The sequence below is a fragment of the Triticum dicoccoides genome, chromosome 2A (genome assembly GCF_002162155.2).
Source record: "Triticum dicoccoides isolate Atlit2015 ecotype Zavitan chromosome 2A, WEW_v2.0, whole genome shotgun sequence".
Classification (NCBI taxonomy): Eukaryota; Viridiplantae; Streptophyta; class Magnoliopsida; order Poales; family Poaceae; genus Triticum; species Triticum dicoccoides.
Window position 1 is genome coordinate 639,371,214 of NC_041382.1, and position 22,522 is coordinate 639,393,735.

At 47.9% G+C, this 22,522-nt stretch overlaps 1 protein-coding gene across 1 annotated transcript; it reads right to left on the reverse strand.

Moving 5' to 3' along the window:
- Positions 1–1,966: 1,966 nt before the first annotated feature.
- Positions 1,967–6,394, reverse strand: LOC119355916 (aldehyde dehydrogenase family 3 member F1-like). The gene is made up of 9 exons (XM_037622800.1): positions 6,040–6,394; positions 5,852–5,920; positions 5,648–5,744; positions 3,491–3,697; positions 3,182–3,411; positions 2,921–3,081; positions 2,754–2,844; positions 2,524–2,673; positions 1,967–2,426 (listed from the first exon to the last, which is right to left on the reverse strand). Exons 1-9 carry the CDS (start codon positions 6,274–6,276, stop codon positions 2,190–2,192), a joined length of 1,479 nt encoding a protein of 492 aa, XP_037478697.1. The 5' UTR covers positions 6,277–6,394; the 3' UTR covers positions 1,967–2,189.
- Between the last annotated feature and the right edge of the window lie 16,128 nt (positions 6,395–22,522).

The window sequence follows — 22,522 nt, forward strand, 5'->3', positions numbered from 1 at the left end:
GTCAACTGGATCGCCATGGCTGGGATGACCCCTCCGCGTGTCGCGGCGCTGCTCCGACGGTGGGCCGCGGCAGGGGACGCGATGCGCTTGCGCGAACGGCCGCGCCCGCGCTTGGGCGCCGGGGAGCCGGGTCCCTCGCGAGGGGCCTTTCCCTTCTCGGCGGCTGAGAACTTCTTTCGTGGCGCCATTGGTGACACTGCAAGCAATGGAGCGAAGAAGAAGCAAGCAAGCGAGGAAGAGATGGGCGACGGGGACTCCGCCCCCTCCCCATTTATAGCAAGAGAAGGCCAACCGGCGCCTCCCACGATCGCAGGTAATGATGGTTCTCCTTGCATGTCGCAGAGACTTGTCAAGTCGTGCAGTTGCCGAGGCAGCGTGGGGAAACGGAGACGCCCACGTCCAATCAACCGCCACGCGACAACCGAGGCCGCAGGCTTTTGGGGGCCCGCGGTGCTCCGTACTTGACCCTTGGCTTCGCCGTGAAGCCAAGCCCGAGCGTACCTTGGGCCCCGGGGCTACTGTCGGTGTTCTGGGAATGGGGGTCCCCAGACTTGCCTGCCTGCGGCCCGCGGCGTGGCTAAGCCAGCAGGCCGTACGGCCCATCTTCATCTACAAGGCATCCAAGACCCTCGCGAGGGGCCAAGCCTCGCGAGGCAGACGACACAAGACCTCCTCTGGAGTGGCCTGGTCGGGCAGGCTCACGAGGGGCGGAGATAACAAGGCGAGGCAAACCTCATGAGGCTCTCGTGACGTGAGCCATGACGATCGACACCAGGCGGGCGCCAGCGCGTGCAGCGTCCTTATTTCCTCTTTGGTGCTAAGGAGGCCAGCGCAGGCGAGGAGTACCGAGGCATCAGGCAAAGGTTGCCATATCGGTGCAACAAGACCAAGACCAGAAGGACGGCAAGACGGAGGTCATTGTGGAGCCCAAGACGGCGTCACCACCAGAGCCTTTCGCAGGCGGAGACCACCTTTGTCAGGATAGCTTGTACTAGCTGCCCCCCTTCAAATTTGCCCGCCGTTGTTGGCTCCCTTCCCGCTCAATATTTGGGAAGAGGACCAGGGCCTCTATAAATAGGACTAGCCACCACCATAGGCAGGGACGGGTCAGCAAGATCATCCCCACACACACAAGTTAGCCAAGCACGAGAACACCTCACCCTCAGGAGGCTGTTCTTTCCATTGTATTGTTCATCATCAGCCCAAGAGGCAATCCACCACCACCACACTGGAGTAGGGTATTACATCACAATGGTGGCCCGAACCAGTATAAATCTTATGTCTTTCTGTGTTGCGAGTTCGTCCGCGAGATCTTAGCGAGCTAGGGCATAGATCGGTGGGAGGAAAAGACTTCGCGCGCGCCCCAGTGTTCGAACCTTAAGGGTTTGCCGGAACCCCATATCCGACAGTATTACCTCTCGTTGACAAAACCCTTCTCTCCGGACTGGTAGGTATCCACGGGTCTCTCCATATATCAATTGACTCGCCGTTTCCTACCCTCCAAACATAACTTCTTTTGAAAAATTTCAGAAAATACTATCTGAGATAGAGAACCGACGTATTTTGTTTCATACTCCCTCCATTTCTAAATATAAGCCCTTTTAAAGATTTCAATATGAGCTACATGCGGACGTATATAGACATATTTTAGAGTGTAGATTCATTCATTTACCCCGTATGTAGTCCGCATTATAATCTCTAAAAGGTCTTATGTTTAATTAATTTTTTTGTTTAGGCAATAACGTAAGCTAGAACTTTGGGTCCTTTCCCTAAAAAAAGAACTTTGGGTCCATCATTTATTTATTTATGATAAAAAACTTTGGGTGCTTCATTGTATCAAATGTGGTAATTTGCGATGTAGTACTATTTTGAATGTCTGCACCCGGAACGCAGCAATACCTTATCTCGCTCACAAACTCGCCGCAAAACACTGTATACGTGAAGCACTCTGGACGTCTGAAACAAATACACAAAAAAGGGACCTTGGGGGGCAGACTGGATTCAAAAAGAACATTCTTCTTCTATTATTGGCACACTAGCAAGTACCGAGTGCAAACCTGCTACGCAATCCTAGTAGTACAAACTAACGTGGTATGTTTATTATTCATGTACTTGTTCATCCACTCGCTCATCAAATATTAATTAATTAATTTCCTGGGCGAAACCCAGACGTGCATGCATGGCCGTATTCATCTCCGCAGGCCGAGGAAGGTGAAGATGAAGCGGACGTAGTCGTAGCGGAAGAGGTGGCGCATCATGGCGATCTTCTGCTCGTCCCACGGCGGGTACCTCAGCATGGCCTCCACCAGGAATCCCCGCCGCAGCACCGCCTTCTTGTGGCTGAACATCTCGAAGGAGTACTTGCCGTGGTACTGCCCGAACCCGCTCTGCCCCACGCCGCCGAACGGCAGCGTGTCCACCCCGAACTGCACGCATGCAAATCCATCGAGGCGCCATGGTTAAACCACGTACTACCGGTCAGAAGAAAATGTAGCTCTAGTTGGTACGGGCGGCGCGGCGTACCTGTACGACGGCGTCGTTGAAGGTGACGCTCCCCGACGACGTCTCCTCCACGATCCGGCGCTTCAGCGGCGCGCTGTCGGTGAAGGCGTACACGGCCAGCGGCTTCGGCCGCGCCCTCACGAACGCGATGCTGTCCTCGATCTTCTTCACCTGTACCACAGGGAGACACCATTTTCATTCATCTTCTTCGCCCTTGGTTTTGGTGTTGGGTTAGCAGTAGTAATTGGTACCGTGATGATGGGGAGCAGAGGGCCGAAGATCTCCTCGGTCATGATCGCGGAGTCCAGCGGCGGGTTCAGCAGTATTGTCGGCTCGATGGACCTGATGAAGTCTTCTTTGATGAGGACGGAGACGAGGAAAACTAATTAATATGCAGATGGGTTCAGGGTGCACTTACAGGTTCTTGGCGTCCAAGCCGCCGCCGTGCAGGACGGATGCCGCCACCGCCGGGTCCTTGAGGAGGTTACTCAGCCGCTGGAAATGCCGCCCGTTGACGATCCGCGCCATCTGGTCCGAGTCGGCGATGAACCTCTTCAGCGTCGACTTGAGCACCTTGATCTTCATCATCAGCCAAGAGAAACGAGCACGCGACGTGTGGTTAGGATGATCTGATCGAGAATTACATAGCCATCAGACAAAACCGTGCGTGCGTGGGTACCAGGGTGGGCGCGAATCGCTCCTCGACGAGCACGTAGTCGATGGCGATGCAGGCCTGGCCGGCGCAGGACGACCACTTGGCGAAGATCACGCGGTTCACCGAGGTCTGGAGGTTCCTCCTGCCGGCGACGGCGTCGAAGATGCAGGGGCACTTCCCGCCCAGCTCCAGCGCCACGGGCGTCAGGTGCTTCGCCGCCGCCGCCATCACCACGCGCGCCACGCGCGGGCACCCTGCCAATGCCAAGGGTTGCACCTGATTAGCACCATCAGTGGAATTAGCAGCGCTTGTCATTCAGTTGGTTTACTGTACCGGTGAAGAGGACCTTGTCCCATCTGTGCTCCATGAGCTGCTCCCCCACCGCGGGGCCGCCCTGGATGACCTTCACCGCCGTGGCGTCCAGGTACTCGCCTATGTTCTCCTCCAGGAACCTGGCCGTGGCCGGCGCCAGCTCCGACGGCTTCAGCGCCACGGCGTTCCCGGCCGCTATGGCCCCGATCAGCGGCTCCAGAGACAGACCTGCGCACGTACATACACACTGACCATGCATCATGCATGCATTGACGATGTAGTGACACAGAGAATTAGACTGGTTTCCTCGTTCAGTACGTACTGTACGTTAGCAGGTACCCTATCGATCCATTTCCATTGACCAACTTTGAGCAAGCATGGTAACTCTAGGACGGCCGGTTTTAACCATTACTGGTGAGACCAGCGAGGTGAAGTTTTAAGTTTTTTGCCCCAGCAGCGGAGGTGGTACCAGTGTCCATGCCTGCCAGGTCGTCAATGCGATCTTTGGCGTAACCGGACAGGGTGTAATTTGAGATGTGCTACAGGATAAAGTTACGACAGCGTGGTGCGTTGCGTCCGTTCCATAGGCAGTGGACCAGCAGCTTATTACCTACCGGGATCTAGGGCATACCACGACACCACACAAGCTTATGTACGTCGCTGACGGAGGTAGATCCATGCGATAACAGTACGTACGTAGTGAAACCTCTCGAACTGCAAGCGCTGTCGCACGGCATGTGCGCTGAACTAGCGACTCTAGCGTAGCGTATGACTCTTCATTAAAAGGGCATGGCTCAATCAGGGCCGGGGCTTCACCGACGCGCAAACGGACGAGGGAAGGCACATGGAAGAAATTGAAGGCGCTTGGACGGAGGCCGCGGATTGGGGGAGAAATAGAATAAGGTGGTTCTCCCTGGTCCATATGCGATCCAAGAAAAGTCCTTTGCCTCCTCCGTTGGTCCCTTCACTCTCGGCTGGTGAGATGGTTACCCCTCTGTCGTACTACATGGCACTCACGACAGGACACAAGTGTTTTGTTTAGACTGATGAACATCGGCGACATATTACCATGTCACTCGAAAATAACCACTATTTTTAGTACAATGCTAGATTTACTACAATATTTTCTGCGAACTGCGTCATCTTTAGCCTGGGTGTTTGAAGAAATCACCATTCACCCGCAAAGAGAGAGAGAGAGAAAATGAAATCGCCATTGAACCCTCAATAAAAAAGTCGCCATCAAACAAGAGAGAATATCAATATTGACATGGCTTGCGTACTCTTTTTTTAGGGGACATGGCTTACGTAATCTTGAAGGGATTGCCGACGTAGTAAACACACCCGACGGACGATTCCTCATCTTTTTATTGTGATAAAATGAATTCATATTCTTTCAGCCATCGGATGATTATCGGACCGCCGAGAAGGCAAGTAGTGGCCGTAAATCTGCTTTATAATTCAGCTAACGTGTGCTACATGGCAAATCAGGTAAGGAGTTCGAGCTAGGCGAGTGTATGCTGTGTTGTATCCTCTCCCACTTCCGCCTCTCTTATCTATGTTACTCTTGTTTTCTCCTATCTATCGATGAAATGATACGCAAGCTTTGCGTATTCGCGAAAAGCAATCGACCCATTTTGATGAACTGTCCCTATTGAAGTGGTATTGGAGTACTGGACTCCCTAGGGCAGAGAGACTGATGAGGTGGTTCACTTCTGTATGTGCAGCTATCACAACAGCGACGTGCTAATTCATGCACCGATGGACGTATAGTTCCATAGCCTAGCTGGTACGCAACGCATGTGTCTGCTGTATGGAGGGAAATTAAGTGGACCAGTGAGCGAAACTGTCAAACTTCAGCGGACCCATGAGGCATGAGCGGAAATGTGAAATTCAGGGATATCACTCAGTGGAAATGTGAAATTCAGTAATACTATGATTGAATGGACCATTTCTTTTTACTGCCGATAGGAGTTGAGCCATTTTTCTTGCGGTCTCACGAGTGGGAAGTCACTGTATCGTACTGTACCACCCTAGTTCTTGAGTGCAAGATTAATCGTGCTACAACTCGTGAGAAGAGAAACGAAGGAGTACAGTAGCTAAATTGGCAAAAAGTACAACGTACTGGTACTAGTTAAAATGAGAGATTGGTTGTCAATCAAATATAGGAGTAGTGCTTACCCAGGGGGAAGTTCCAGCAGGAGAAGATGAGGACGACCCCGAGCGGCTCCGGCACCACCTGCGCGCTCGCCGGGAACGCCACCAGCGGCACCCAGACCTGCGCCCCCATCCATGACACAGCGGAGTTAGGTTCCAAAGCAGCTGGTGTGCGACTGCAAACGAACAGTATGCATTGTAGAGTGACCAATAGTGAGTCGAGCTTGCCTTCTCCGGCGCCGCCCATTTCCCGATCTCCCGCAGCGCGGCGTTGGCCGACTTGGTGAGCACGCCTACCTAAACACCCCCAAAACCACCGGCATAGTTCAGATTGTATGTATGGACGGCTGCGAGCGCGGCGTACGACGACGACGACGTGCGACGGTGCAGATGAGATGAGACGAAGGGGGAAGAACCTCGTCTCTGTAGGCCTCGGCGCGGTGCTTGCCGAGGTCGTCGTGGAGCGCGCGGAACGCCTCCTCCTCCTTGTCGGCGAGGAGCCGGAGGAGGCCACGCAGCTGGGACTGCCGCCACGACAGGGGCCGGGTCCTGCCGCTCTCGAAGGTCGCCCGCAGCTCGCCCAGGCGGCGCTCCACCGCCTGTGGCGCCACCGCCGCGCCGATCTCCTCTACGCTGGTCGCCATTGAGCCCATGCTCTCCGCTCTCCCTCCCTCTCGATCTCACTCGCTCGCTCAGTTCTGCTGCTCCAGTGCTCCACTGTGAGTTTTTGCTCCACCGTGAGTGTGAGCAAGTGACGGCTCGCTCGCCGGTAGGCCCATTTATCGCGACGGTCTCGCGCCCATGCTGCGCACGGGGCTTCAATGCGGGTACCCGCGCAGTCGACTGCAATTATTTTCCCCATTAATGCGGTTACTGCAGCTCGGGGTTGATTGGTGTACCATTGCCGTAAGGCTGGTCACAATGGGTAAGAACATAAGCTAGTAACTTCACACTTCTCTAGACTATGTTACTACCTTCATAGTGGGTAGGAACATCTATGTAGTGTCATGCAACGATGTATTTATTAGGTTATAAACTCATTGTTTCTTGGAGTGTGTGATGTTCCGGTAACTTAGCTAGTTACCACAAGCACCTCTCTCTTCATTAAATACATGCCACATAAGCAAAGTTGTATTGAAGTGTGTGATGTTACTCCTAAGTTCCTCCCCACTGTGACCAGTCTAAGTGCATCTTCAGAGTCGGGTGTAGGTTGGCCAGCATTGATCCTTGGAGAGCGTGCATCCTCATTCCGCGGCCCGCTGCTTCGTTGGTTGAATGCATGATATGATTGGGCATGGCGCATGGTCCGGTTGGGAACTGGCGACGTGCACGCATATGCGTTCGTATCAAGTGTGCATCACGTTGCGCATTTTCTTACATGAACGCTGTACGAACTTCCTTCGTACCCGTGCATTGGACATCTTAGGTGATGCATTAGAGCAACTCCAATGAGGCGACCCAAATGGACGATGATTTCGTTCGTTTTTTGTTCGTTTGGGTCGGCCGTCCGTCCGGCGTCCGCCTTGTTTTAGATATGGGTCGGTAGCGCGTCTAACGCGCCGACCCATATGTGCCGGCGTGGTCGGCTAGCCTTCTTATTTTGCATTGATGAATTTGCATTTAAATATACAGTCAAATAACATAGTTTGAACCGAATAAAATAGCATAGTTTTACAAGTCGAATAAAAATAAAAATATCTCGCATAGTTCTCATATAGTTTTGCAAACGAATAAAAGAAGATACATTTATTGGTTGCCAACATGAGTCCACACATGCTCAATCAAATCACTTTATAGTTGCACGTGAGTTTCCCAATCACGCATGGCATGATGAAATTGAGTGAACTGTTCAAACGTTGCCGCTCCTCCATACTCAGGCACAATATTCTCACCCTGAAACTGAAACCCTTGATCGTACAGACGTTCCGGGCGCTCGTCTTCTACGATCATATTGTGCATGATCACACAAGCAGTCATCACCTCCCACAGTTTCTGCGTGCTCCAGGTATTAGCAGAATACATAACGATGCCCCATCGAGATTGCAAAACACCAAAGGCACGCTCGACATCCTTCCTAGCACTCTCTTGCTCTTGGGCAAATCTTTTCCTCTTCTTTCTGACGGGGTTGGGCATTGTCTTGACAATAGTGGTCCACTGAGGATAGATACCGTCACCCAGATAGTATCATTTGTCGTAGTTGTGGCCGTTGACAGTAAAGTTCACCGGTGGGCTGTTGCCTTCGGCAAGCCTAGCAAACACCGGGGAGCGCTGAAGCACGTTGATATCATTGTGTGATCCGGCCATGCCAAAGAAAGAGTGCCAGATTCATAGATCTTGAGACGCCACGACCTCTAGTATGACAGTGCAAGCCCTGACATGGCCCTTATACTGCCCTTGCCAAGCAGAAGGGCAGTTCTTTCACTCCCAGTGCATGCAGTCCATACTGCCAAGCATCCCTGGGAAACCCCTGCTGGCATTCATCGCCAACAAAACAGGATGTATCTTCAGCAGTCGGCTCTCTCAAGTACTCAGGGTCAAACACAACAATAACAGCCTTGTAGAACTTATATAGGGACTCTAGGCACGTAGACTCGCTCATACGGACGTACTCGTCAATGAGATCACCGGGCACTCCGTATGCAAGCATTCAGATGGCGGCAGTGCATTTCTGATAAGAGGAGAAACCAATCTTGCCAATGACATCCTCTTTGCACTCGAAATAGTCATCATAGCCGACCACCCCCTCTTCAATACGGTTAAAAAGATGCCTACTCATACGGAAACGGCGGCGGAATTTTTGATGTTTGAACAACGGGTTTGTTGTATCAAAGTAGTCCTTCCAAAGAAGGAAATGCCCGCTCTCTCGTTTACGATTCAACGCCGGAAGGTGGCCTGGAATGGAGCCACGAAACAACGGCTGCCGGCTGTTGAGGTGGTGATGAACCAACACGACAACCAATATCTCCTCCTCGTCATCGGACGACGAATCGTCGGAATCGCAAAGGAAATTGTGAAAAAAGAACTCGTCGGCGGAGTCCATTTTGTACCTTGGCAAACCGTCGAACAACTTGCGGGCGTCGACGAAGGAGACGGTCGGCGAAGGGAGTCGCGGCGCGCACAGACTAGCTAGCTGCCCTACCGGCGTCCAACGAGTGGGTCGGCGTCCGACGAGCGTACCGGTGAGGATCTGGCCGGGGCGGCGAGGCGACTTCTTGGTCGAGGGCGACTGTGTGGTGGGGGGCGCGGGGGTGGGAAGAAGTCGGCTCCCCGGGGGCAAGACAGCGGTGGCGGGCGACGTGGGAGTGGGCGGTGTTGCTGGGCGGATGTGGAGGCACCGACAACTGGCAGAGTCGCGGCAAAAATGGACAGCGGCGTCGGCGATGAAGGAGGCGGGCGAGGGTTGCTGTTGGATGGGGGGAGGCCAATATGCCACTGACCAGCGGTCCCGGGGGAGGAGAAGGCGAGCGTGCGCGAGTCCATCGCGTGTCCGCGCCGACGCAAATCCGGCTCAAAAATGGATTGGGAATGGGTCGCCCGCGGACAAAAAGCAGACGCGCGTCCGTTTGGGTCGGCGCATTGGGCCACCTTTTGTGTTCGTGCCGACCCAAACGGACGGCGGCCGACGAAATGGGTCGCCCCATTGAAGTTGCCCTTACAACCAACACGAAGAGAAAAACAAGATAACTTGATGTTTATTCGCTAATTATACTACTCCCTCTATATCGAAATACTTGTAGTTGGGGAAAACTAGTACAAGTTTCCTCAATTAGAAATATTTCGGTATAGAGGGAGTAATACTCTTGCATGCAAATCATCCTGCTAAAGTCAGTTTATTTGCTAAACTAACAACTGCATTGTGCTTGGTATACTAAGTCATTGAAGGCACGTACGTCCTACGTCCTCTATTGGTTGATTCCTTTGTTCATGGCAAGAAACAGGAAACAAGATGGGTATTAATGCATCGTAAGCGTTTTGGCATTATCTGATTTTTATAATGTGCCTAATGCACTGGTACAGAAGGTGTATCGTTCTGGGATGTTCCCAAGGCACATTTCACAGATAGTGCTACATTAGATTGTCATTTGTGTGGTCATTCTTTTTTCCTTACCTTCTCCTTTTTTGTTTTTTGGACGTTTCTTAATTTGGAAGGGATGGTTTCACAATGGATTTTCGCCCTTGGTTTTCTCCAAGAATATATATTAGACGCAATAAATTTTAGTTTACATTCTTCTTGTGATAGTTGGAACATCTACAACCAGAGTGAACAAATCCCACCCGACTTCCCCTAAACTTCCATGGGCGTGTCCGCATAGTGTTGCCCCGCCCCTTAAATGTCCTTTTTTGTAACCACAACCCTCACTTTGAAGTTCAAACATAACAAAAAAAATTGGAGTGCCTAGTTGAAACATAAAATTCATCGCTTTCGTGTATGGATCCAAATATATTCCAGAAGATTATTGAGTAGTTGTATGCACCTGTTGATCTCGAAGTTACTGATGCATATGTAGAAAGTTCACAACATGCTCCACATCTTGTTTCGGGAGGCATACTTGAACTCCGGGCTTCTCAGAATCATGCGTGGGGGATGCCCCATCGCCCTCATCCTCCACAATCATGTTGTGCAAGATGACATAACATGTCATCAGCTTCCAAGTGTCTCCGGTTTCCACATCATTGCACCTCCATGAGAAATACCCACAATGAGCTTGGTGCACTCCAAATGCTGTCTCCACATACTTCCTAGCACCTTATTGCATTTGTGCAAAGAGAAAGTGTTTGTTACCTCAGGGCTTGGATATAGTCTTCAGAAACACCGCCCACTAAGCATAGATGCCACCAGCAAGGTAGTTCCCATTTTCTAGCTGTGCTAGTTGCACGTCGAAGCATCCCCATCATAGAAGATTTTGAACAAAGGAGATAGTTGGAGCACATTGATATCATTGTGAGAACCAGGCGTGTGAAAGAAATCATGCCAAATCCACAAGTCCTTGTAAGCCAATGTTTCAAGTATGATGGTGGTCTCTTTAGTGTGACCTTTTACTACATGCGGAAACCTTTCGGGCGGTTCTTCCATTGGCAGTGCATGCAATCGGTTGAACCAAGCACACCTAGGAATCCTCTTGATGCTGCAATGCCCAACAATTTTTTTGTGTTCTCCACAATTGGTTCTCTCAGGTACTCTAGTCCAAACACCTTCACCGCGGTGCCTGAAAAATTAACTATGGATTTGGTATCTCCCATCTGGAAGCCTTGCCGTCCAAGACATGGAAGCAGGGTCAGTGGAGGACTCCCCTCCACCGACGTAGCCAACTAGGTTTTGTAACCCCGGGCCCCCAATATGTTATAGAAGACAGGGCCGAGCTAGTCGATAGATATCACACAATCAAACCACCAAGCGAGAAGGAAGAAAAATCGAACCTCAGCTGACATGAGGAGCTAATGGATCGCCGGCAGCCGGTGATGGGAAACAAAGTACATCACAAACCCGAACAGGCACGAGGAGCTAATGTGCCGCCACCGTTGACAAAGATACCACCAACTCGAGAAAGCTTGAGGAAGCCCTAGCGATGAAGAAAAGAGAAATGGTATGTGAGACAAGCACAAGAGAAGAATAAGACCACCCCCATTATATGCGAGGACACCCCCACACTCCGTAGCAAACCAACATACAACTGACCCGGGACAAACCAAGACAAAGCCATCTGTCTACACAAACCCGAAGCATTCGAATCCCAATAGTTTGCCCAAAGGCTGCTACACAGCAGCCAAAAACAAGCCCGATCAGGAGAACCTAACAGTCGGGTAGGCAGATAACCCGAGCAGCCACCTCGGGAACACGCGAAGCGGCACGCATGGTGCGATACCAACTCTATGAGCCATTAAGCATACAAACGCACAACAGGGCAAGGGAACCAAATATCCGGGTGGGCCGAGAGGCCATGCAGGTGCCCCTCGAACATGCGAGGAGCCATGAGACCCTAGTCCGATGGGTCTCTCCGACCACCCGACACACATCACCCCGAGCCGCACTCGCGCGGGCCCGATTGGATTGGTTGAGACAGTTGGGCCGGGGCGAAGGACGTTGATAGGCGGACACGACCCGTCCCTCACGCGCGGGCCAACGCGTGAGACGACACACGCGGGCGCGACCAAAAACATCACATGATGGTGGTCCTGAATGCACCCATGGCTCACCGGTCATGGACCCCATAGAAAAAAATGCCTGGGTGCATGCCGTCTGGGCAGATCGGACAGTGCGGAGCGCCCTATGGAGCCAACCGCGGGAGGCCCTCACGATAAAGATGATACGAAGGGCACTCCCTGGCAAAGAGTCTAGTGGGAGGCGAGTACTCCAGCATCCTCTATAGGAGTAATGCTATGAATGGGATCTCCTGTATCGCATCTTTGACATATTTTAGTAGTGGCATACACAATATGGCATACACACTAGGAAAGCCTTGTGACTATGGCATACACAATATACCATCTCCATTAAATTTAACTTAATTTGTGAATATGGCATACACAATAAACTTTGGTTAATGGCATTTGCATGCCTTGTGACTGAGTCGATTCCAGCACATCTCGGGTAGGGGGTCCCGATCTAGCACTGCTAGGAAAGCCCCTATAGGTAACAACTTAACAGTGGTGCAGGTTATTTGGGCCGCGCTACTCCTACTTAGTAGTAGCACGGTCAAAAACCATGCGCTACTGGTAGGGTATAGTAGTAGCACGGGTACAGTAGGCCCCCACTACTACTAAGTGGACCCCACCATGCCCCCTCAGTCCAGGCGGTAGTAGTAGCGTGGGATGTGAAACCTATGCTACTACTAAGTGGATAGTTGTAGCACAGGTGAGACAACTAGCGCTACTACTATGTTTCACTTAGTACCGGATCCGGAGCAGCCTATACGTCCTCTCCATTCTCTCTCTCTCTCTCTGTCCCTCTCAATTCCCCTCTCCCCTCCCACATTGGCAGTGTCAAAACCGGCAGATCTCGGGTAGGGGGTCCTGAACTGCGCGTCTAAGGATCAAAGGTAACATGAGGCAGGGGACACAGTGTTTACCCAGGTTCGGGCCCTCTTGATGGAGGTAATACCCTACTTCCTGCTTGATTGACTTTGATGAGTATAGGGGTTACAAGAGTTGATCTACCACGAGATCGTAATGGCTAAACCCTAATTGTCTAGCCTACGGACTAACCCCTCCGGTTTATATAGACACCGGAGGGGGCTAGGGTTTGTACAGAGTTGGTTTACAGAGAAAGGAATCTTCATATCCGCACGTTAAGCTTGCCTTCCATGCCAAGGAGAGTCCCATCCGGACACGAGGAAAGTCTTCCGTCTTGTATCTCCATGGACTATTAGTCCGGTCCATATCACATATCCCGGACGCCCGAGGACCCCATAATCCTGGACTCCCTCAGTAGCCCCTGAACCAGTCTTCAATGACGATGTGTCCGGCATGCAGATTGTCTTCGGCATTGCAAGGCAGGTTCCTCCTCCAAATACATCAAAGTAGTTGATTGTCAGTACTATATCCAGATCTGTACAACAGTCATACCTCCGAATCACAAGGGCAGAATATGGATAAGTTCTGGCGTCTGAAGATTTTACTGGTGAGACATTATGTCTGGCCATTTTATTATTTCAAACCGTTTTTCGACCTCCCGTTTCACATTTTGAGACGCAACTACCAACGACACATCTTGTCAAAGTAGAGATCGTGCCCCCTTATTACGGGATTCTCATCAATACGGGTTTGGGAAACCCAACCGGGCCATTTCGCACGACCCCTTGGAAATAGGTGAGCTTTAAGGCTCGTGGGGGACGCATGATATTCACTGCCTTTATAAGGAGATAAGATTCCCCCTTTTTACCCCACACCTTCCCCTTCGTCAGCCCATCCGTCCTCAAGCTCGAGCGCCCAAGCTTCAACCCTCTCCGTTCCCAGAAAGTACTCCAGCCATGTCCGGATCTGGAGCACAGGGCAAGTGGATGGCTTCCTCCATCACGGAGAGAAACATCAAGGAACTCCGGGAAGCGGGGTATCTGGCCAAGGAGATCGCCCACTGGCTCCCGGCCAAAAACCATATCATCACCACACCAAAGCCTAACGAGAGGGTAGTTTTTATCCCTCATTTCCTCCGTGGACTGGGGTTTCCCCTTCATCCTTTCGTCCGCGGCCTCATGTTCTACTATGGGTTAGATTTTCATGATCTAGCCCCGAATTCCTTCCTCAACATTTTGGCATTTATCGTCGTACGCGAGGCATTCCTCCGCATTTCCCCCCACTTTGGCCTGTGGCTCAAGGTCTTCAACGTGAAGCCGAAAGTGGTGGATGGCCAACATGCAGATTGTGGTGGCGCTATGGTGAGCAAACTTCCCAATGTCACTTGGCCCAAGGGCACCTTCATGGAGACCGTGAAGGGATGGCAACAGGGGTGGTTCTATGTCATAGAACCTCGTGACTCCACATGGGCTGCTCCTATGGAGTTCAAGTCTGGACCCCCAATGCGGCTGGCATCCTGGCTTAACAAGGGCCTGGACTGGGCGTCGTCTGACGAGGTGATGATGCTGCAGAAGTGCATCAACATCATGGTAGATAAAAATACCAGTCTCGCCAGCGTGATCCAGGTGATGCTCTTCCGCCGGATTCTACCCTCTCAGGCGCTTCAAGAGTTCATGTGGGAGTTCAACCCGGCCGGTCCCCGGACCCTGCAACAGTTCTTTGGAACGAAGCACGAAGACATGTGGAAGCTGCTCTTCAAGAACCAAAAGTCATGGCTGGAGACAACCGAGGACCTCGGCTACGACAACACCCATGCTTCGACCCCTGTAAGTTCTTTGATAACATTACTTTGCGAGTCCAAGGAGCACGCTAAACTTTCCATTTTCTTTCACAGGGCTGGACGAAGAAAGCGGAACGGATTCATTGTCCGGCTCCGCTGCCCGAAGACTCAGCTATTCCTCTGTTGACGAGGATGCTGGTCCCGGCGCCATACCAGGCACTGGAAAAGAAGGCCAAGGAGAAGGGCAAGGAGGCCAAGAGTGGCCTCCGCCGTAAAGGTGCCTCAGACGTAGTGTCCGAAGACACCGAAACTCTCTCCTCCCCTGACGAAGAGAAAGAGGAGGAGGAAGAGAGCAATCCCCCCCTAAGGGGGAGAAGAAGAAGAGGGCAGCTGATGTCTAGTACACAACCTTCTTCTTGTAGACATTGTTGGGCCTCCAAGTGCAGAGGTTTGTAGGACAGTAGCAAATTTCCCTCAAGTGGATGACCTAAGGTTTATCAATACGTAGGAGGCGTAGGATGAAGATGGTCTCTCTCAAGCAACCCTGCAACCAAATAACAAAGAGTCTCTTGTGTCCCCAACACACCTAATACAATGGTAAATTGTATAGGTGCACTAGTTCGGCGGAGAGATGGTGATACAAGTGGTATATGGATGGTAGATAAAGGTTTTTGTAATCTGAAAATATAAAAACAGCAAGGTAACTAATGATAAAAGTGAGCATAAACGGTATTGCAATGCTAGGAAACAAGGCCTAGGGTTCATACTTTCACTAGTGCAAGTCCTCTCAACAATAATAACACAATTGGATCACATAACTATCCCTCAACATGCAACAAAGAGTCACTCCAAAGTCACTAATAGTGGAGAACAAACGAAGAGATTATGGTAGGGTACGAAACCACCTCAAGTTATTCTTTCTAATCAATCTGTTGGGCTATTCCTATAAGTGTCACAAACAGCCCTAGAGTTCGTGCTAGAATAACACCTTAAGACACAAATCAACCAAAACCCTAATGTCACCTAGATACTCTAATGTCACCTCAAGTATCCGTGGGTATGATTATACGATATGCATCACACAATCTCAGATTCATCTATTCAACCACCACATAAAACCTCAAATAGTTCCCCAAAGTTTGTACCGGAGAATCACGACGAAAACGTGTGCCAACCCCGATGCATAGGTTCATGGGCGGAACCCGCGAGTTGATCACCAAAACATACATCAAGTGAATCACATGACATCCCATTGTCACCACAGATACGCATGGCAAGACATACATCAAGTGTTCTCAAATCTTTAAAGACTCAATCCGATAAGATACCTTCAAAAGGAAAACTCAGTCCATTACAAGAGAGTAGAGGGGGAGAAGAAACATAAGATCCAACTATAATAGCAAAGCTCGCGATACATCAAGATCGTCCCAAATCAAGAACACGAGAGAGAGAGATCAAACACATAGCTACTGGTACATACCCTCAGCCCCGAGGGTGGACTACTCCCTCCTCGTCATGGAGAGCACCGGGATGATGAAGATGGCCACCGGAGAGGGATTCCCCCTCCGGCAGGGTGCCGGAACGGGTCTAGATTGGTTTTCGGTGGCTATGGAGGCTTCTGGCGGCGGAACTCCCGATCTATTGTGCTCCCCGATCGTTTTAGGGTATATGGATATATATAGGCGGAAGAGGTACGTCAGGGGAGCCACGAGGGGCCCACGAGGGTGGAGGGCGCGCCCCCTGCCTCGTGGCTTCCTTGTTGCTTCCCTTACGTGGACTCCAAGTCTCCCGGGTTGCTTTCCTTCCAAATATAAGTTCCGTGAAGTTTCAGGTCAATTGGACTCCGTTTGATTCTCCTTTTATGCGATACTCTAAAACAAGGAAAAATCAGAAACTAGCACTTGGCTCTAGGTTATAGGTTAGTCCCAAAAATCATATAAAATAGCATATAAATGCATATAAAACATCCAAGGTTGATAATATAATAGCATGGAACAATCAAAAATTATAGATACGTTGGAGACGTATCAGCATCCCCAAGCTTAATTCCTGCTCGTCCTCGAGTAGGTAAATGATAAAAACAGAATTTTTGATGTGGAATGCTACCTAACATATTTATCCATGTAATCTTCTTTATTGTAGCAAGAATATTCAGATCCATAAGATTCAAGACAAAAGTTTAATATTGACATAGAAATAATAATACTTCAAGCATACTAACTAAGCAATGATGTCTCTTCAAAATAACATGGCCAAAGAGAGTTATCCCTACAAAATCATATAGTCTGGCTATGCTCCATCTTCACCACACAACGTATTCAAATCATGCACAACCCCGATGACAATCCAAGTAATTGTTTCATACTTTTGATGTTCTCAAACTTTTTCAATCTTCACGCAATACATGAGCGTGAGCCATGTACATAGCACTATAGGTGGAATAGAATGGTGGTTGAGGAGAAGACAAAAAGGGAGAAGATAGTCTCACACCAACTAGGCGTATCAACGGGCTATGGAGATGCCCATCAATAGATATCAATGTGAGTGAGTAGGGATTGCCATGCAACGGATGCACTAGAGCTATAAGTATATGAAAGCTCAACAAAAGAAACTAGTGGGTGTGCATCCAACTCGCTTGCTTACGAAGACCTAGGTCGTTTTGAGGAAGCCCATCATTGGAATATACAAGCCAAGTTCTATAATGAAATATTCCCACTAGTATATGAAAGTGACAACATAGGAGACTCTCTATCATGAAGATCATGGTGCTACTTTGAAGCACAAGTGTGGTAAAAGGATAGTAGCATTGCCCCTTCTCTCTTTTTCTCTCATTTTTTTATTTTTTTATTGGGCCTTCTCTTTTTTTATGGCCTATTTTTTATTTGGGCTTCTTTGGCCTCTTTTATTTATTTATTTTCGTCCAGAGTCTCATCCCGAATTATGGGGGAATCATAGTCTCCATCATCCTTTCCTCACTGGGACAATGCTCTAATAATGATGATCATCACACTTTTATTTACTTTCAACTCAAGAATTACAACTCGATACTTAGGACAAGATATGACTCTATATGAATGCCTCCGGCGATGTACCGGGATGTGCAATGACTCATGAGTGACATGTATGAAAGAATTATGAACGGTGGCTTTGCCACAAATACAATGTCAACTACATGATCATGCATAACAATATGACAATGATGGAGCGTGTCATAATAAACAGAACGACGGAAAGTTGCATGGCAATATATCTCGGAATGGCTATGGAAATGCCATAATAGGTAGGTATGGTGGCTGTTTTGAGGAAGGTATATGGTGGGTGTATGATACCGACGAAAAGTGCGTGGTATTAGAGAGGCTAGCAATGGTGGAAGGGTGAGAGTGCGTATAATCCATGGACTCAACATTAGTCATAAAGAACTCACATACTTATTGCAAAAATCTATTAGTTATTGAAACAAAGTACTACGTGCATGCTCCTAGGGGGATAGATTGGTAGGAAAAGACCATCGCTCGTCCCCGACCGCCACTCATAAGGAAGACAATAAATAAATAAATCATGCTCCGACTTCATCACATAATGGTTCACCATACGTGCATGCTACGGGAATCACAAACTTCAACACAAGTATTTATAAAATTCACAACTACTCAACTAGAATTACTCTAATATTACCATCCTCATATCTCAAAACAATCATCAAGTATCAAACTTCTCATAGTATTCAATGCACTTTATATGGAAGTTTTTATTATATCCCTCTTGGATGCCCATCATATTAGGACTAAATTCATAACCAAAGAAAATTACCATGCTGTTTAGGACTCTCAAAATAATATAAGTGAAGCATGAGAGTTCATCTATTTCTACAAAATAAAACCACCACCGTGCTCTAAAAAGATATAAGTGAAGCACTAGAGCAAATGACAAACTACTCCGAAAGATATAAGTGAAGATCAAAGAGTAGTCAAACAATTATGCAACTATATGAAGACTCTATAACATTTAGTAATTTAAGATCTTGGTATTTTATTCAAACAGCAAGCAAAACAAAAGAAAATAAAATGACGCTGCAAGCAAAACACATATCATGTGGCGAATAAAAATATAGTTCCAAGTAAAGTTACCGATGAACGAAGACGAAAGAGGGGATGCCTTCCGGGGCATCCCCAAGCTTAGGCTTTTGGTTTTCCTTGAATATTACCTTGGGGTGCCTTGGGAATCCCCAATCTTAGGCTCTTGCCACTCCTTATTCCATAGTCCATCGAATCTTTACCCAAAACTTGAAAACTTCACAACACAAAACTTAACAGAAAACTCGTAAGCTCTGTTAGTATAAGAAAATAAATCACCACCTAGGTACTGTTGTGAACTCATTATAAATTCATATTTTTGTAATATCTACTGTATTACAACTTATCTATGGTTCATACCCTCCGATACTGCTCATAGATTCATCAAAATAAGCAAACAATACATCGAAAACAGAATCTGTCAAAAACAGAACAGTCTGTAGTAATCTGGATCAAACATATACTTCTCAAACTCATAAAATTCTCAAATAAATTGCTGGACCTGAGGAATTTATCTATTAATAATCTTCAAAAAGAATTAACTAAATATTACTCTCCAATAAAAAATGGCAGCAATTCTCGTGAGTGCTAAAGTTTTTGTTTTTTACAGCAAGATCAACAAGACTTTCCCCAAGTCTTCCCAACGGTTCTACTTGGCACACACACTAATTAAAACATGAAAAATCAATCATAACAGAGTCTAGATAAATTATTTATTACTAAACAGGAGCAAAAAGCAAGGAACAAAAATAAAGTTGGGTTGCCTCCCAACAAGCGCTATCGTTTAACGCCCCTAGCTAGGCATGATGATTTCAATGATGCTCACATAAAGGATAAGAATTGTAACATAAATAGAGCATCATGAAGAATATGACTAGCACATTTAAGTCTAATCCACTTCCTACTCATAGGGATTTTGTGAGCAAACAACTTGTGGGAACAAGAATCAACTTGCATAGGAAGGTAAAACAAGCATAACTTCAAGATTTTCAACACATAGAGAGGAAACTTGATATTATTGCAATTCCTATAAGCATATATTCCTCCCTCATAATAATTTTCAGTAGCATAATGAATGAATTCAACAATATAACCAGCACCTAAAGCATTCTTTTCATGATCTACAAGCGTAGAATTTTTATTACTCTCCATATAAGCAAGATTCTTCTCATGAATAATAGTGGGAGCAAACTCAACAAAATAATTATCATGTGAGGCATAATCCAATTGAAAACTAAAATCATGATGACAAGTTTCATGGATATCATTATTCTTTATAGCATACAAGTCATCACAATAGTCATCATAGATAGCAACTTTGTTCTCATAATCAATTGGAACCTCTTCCGAAATAGTGGATTCATCACTAAATAAAGTCATGACCTCTCCAAATCCACTTTCATAAATATAATAATCATAAAAATAGGAGGCATGATTTCACCATAATAAATTTGCGCATCAAAGCTTGGGGGACAAAAGATATCATATTCATCAAACATAGCTTCCCCAAGCTTGTGCCTTTTCATATCATTAGCATCATGGATATTCAAGGAATTCATACTAACAACATTGCAATCATGCTCATCATTCAAATATTTAGTGCCAAACATTTTAATGCATTCTTCTTCTAACACTTTGGCACAATTTTCCTTTCCATCATACTCACGAAAGATATTAAAAAGATGAAGCGTATGAGGCAAACTCAATTCCATTTTTTGTAATTTTCTTTTATAAACTAAACTAGTGATAAAACAAGAAACTAAAAGACTCGATTGCAAGATCTAAAGATATACCTTCAAGCACTCACCTCCCCGGCAACGGCGCCAGAAAAGAGCTTGATATCTACTACACAACCTTCTTATTGTAGACGTTGTTGGGCCTCCAAGTGCAGAGGTTTGTAGGACATTAGCAAATTTCCCTCAAGTGGATGACCTAAGGTTTATCAATCCGTAGGAGGCGTTGGATGAAGATGGTCTCTCTCAAGCAACCCTGCAACCAAATAACAAAGAGTCTCTTGTGTCCCCAACACACCCAATACAATGGTAAATTGTATAGGTGCACTAGTTCGGCGAAGAGATGGTGATACAAGTGGTATATGGATGGTAGATAAAGGTTTTTGTAATCTGAAAATATAAAAACAGCAAGGTAACTAATGATAAAAGTGAGCGTAAACGGTATTGCAATGCTAGGAAACAAGGCCTAGGGTTCATACTTTCACTAGTGCAAGTCCTCTCAACAATAATTACATAATTGGATCACATAACTATCCCTCAACATGCAACAAAGAGTCACTCCAAAGTCACTAATAGCGGAGAACGACGAAGAGATTATGGTAGGGTACGAAACCACCTCAAAGTTATTCTTTCCAATCAATCCGTTGGGCTATTCCTATAAGTGTCACAAATGTCCCTAGAGTTTGTACTAGAATAACACCTTAAGACACAAATCAACCAAAACCCTAATGTCACCTAGATACTCCAATGTCACCTCAAGTATCCGTGGGTATGATTATACGATATGCATCACACAATCTCAGATTCATCTATTCAACCAACACATAGAACCTCAAAGAGTGCCCCAAAGTTTCTACCGGAGAATCATGACGAAAACGTGTGACAACCCCTATGCATAGGTTCATGAGCGGAACCCGCAAGTTGATCACCAAAACATACATCAAGGGAATCATGTGATATCCCATTGTTACCACAGATACGCACGACAAGACATACATCAGGTGTTCTCAAATCTTTAAAGACTCAATCCGATAAGATAACTTCAAAGGGAAAACTCAATCCATTACAAGAGAGTAGAGGGGGAGAAGAAACATAAGATCCAACTATAATAGCAAAGCTCGCGATACATCAAGATCGCGCCAAATCAAGAACACGAGAGAGAGATCAAACACATAGCTACTGGTACATACCCTCAGCCCCGAGGGTGGACTACTCCCTCCTCGTCATGGAGAGCACCGTGATGATGAAGATGGCCACCGGAGAGGGATTCCCCCTCCGGCAGGGTGCTAGAACGGGTCTAGATTGGTTTTCGGTGGTTACAGAGGCTTCTGGTGGCGGAACTCCTGATCTATTGTGCTCCCCGACCGTTTTAGGGTATATGGATATATATACGCGGAAGAGGTACGTCAGGGGAGCCACAAGGGTTGTGGGCGCGCCCGGGGGGGTGGGTGCGCCCCCTGCCTCGTGGCTTCCTCGTTGCTTCCCTTACATGGACTCCAAGTCTCCCGAGTTGCTTTCCTTCCAAAAATAAGTTCCGTGAAGTTTTAGGTCAATTGGACTCCGTTTGATTTTCCTTTTCTGCGATACTCTAAAACAAGGAAAAAACAAAAACTGGCACTGGGCTCTAGGTTAATAGGTTAGTCCCAAAAATCATATAAAATAGCATATAAATGCATATAAAACATCCAAGGTTGATAATACAATAGCATGGAACAATCAAAAATTATAGATACATTGGAGACGTATCAGTAGCTTCCGCTGATCTAGAGGCGGAAGCATCCAAGAAAGGGAGTGCCTCCCTTACGGATGACTCCGAGTCGGACGCAGATGAGTGGTGCCCCAGGCTGAAGCCCCTGGCCGGATCGTAAGTACTCAAAGGTATATATATATATATATATACATCCGGTTTTTCTGCCTCATGGTTGTAATGCGTTTTAAATTGCATGCTGCAGTCTAGTTCATGTCCTCCCTCAGCAATCTTTCTCTTCAGGGAACTCACTGGGTCTGAACATGACGGAGAGCGAGTCGCCTCCACCAGCTTCCTCCCCCACTGCAGTAGACAACACCAAGGTGTCATCCCAAAGGACCCTCACAGAATAGGGAGAGGTGCCGGAGGCTGCCAAGATGGTGCCGAGGGGTGACACCTCGGCTGCCGAGAACATGGGGGAACCGACCCCCATGGAGACTGGAGACGGGGACCATGTCCAGTTTGGCCCCCATTCCAATGTTGTTCCGGAAATCCATACACTTCCGGAGACAGATGAGCAACCCTCCTTGCCAGAAGGGGGTGCGCCTACAATAC

Coding starts and splice junctions, on each gene's coding strand:
- LOC119355916 (XM_037622800.1), bottom strand. CDS start 6,276: ATGGGCTCAATGGCGACCAGCGTAGAGGAGATCGGCGCGGCGGTGGCG. Junction 5,921..6,039: donor CCGAGGCCTACAGAGACGAG/GTTCTTCCCCCT, acceptor GGGGGTGTTTAG/GTAGGCGTGCTCACCAAGTC. Junction 3,412..3,490: donor GGACAAGGTCCTCTTCACCG/GTACAGTAAACC, acceptor TGGCATTGGCAG/GGTGCCCGCGCGTGGCGCGC.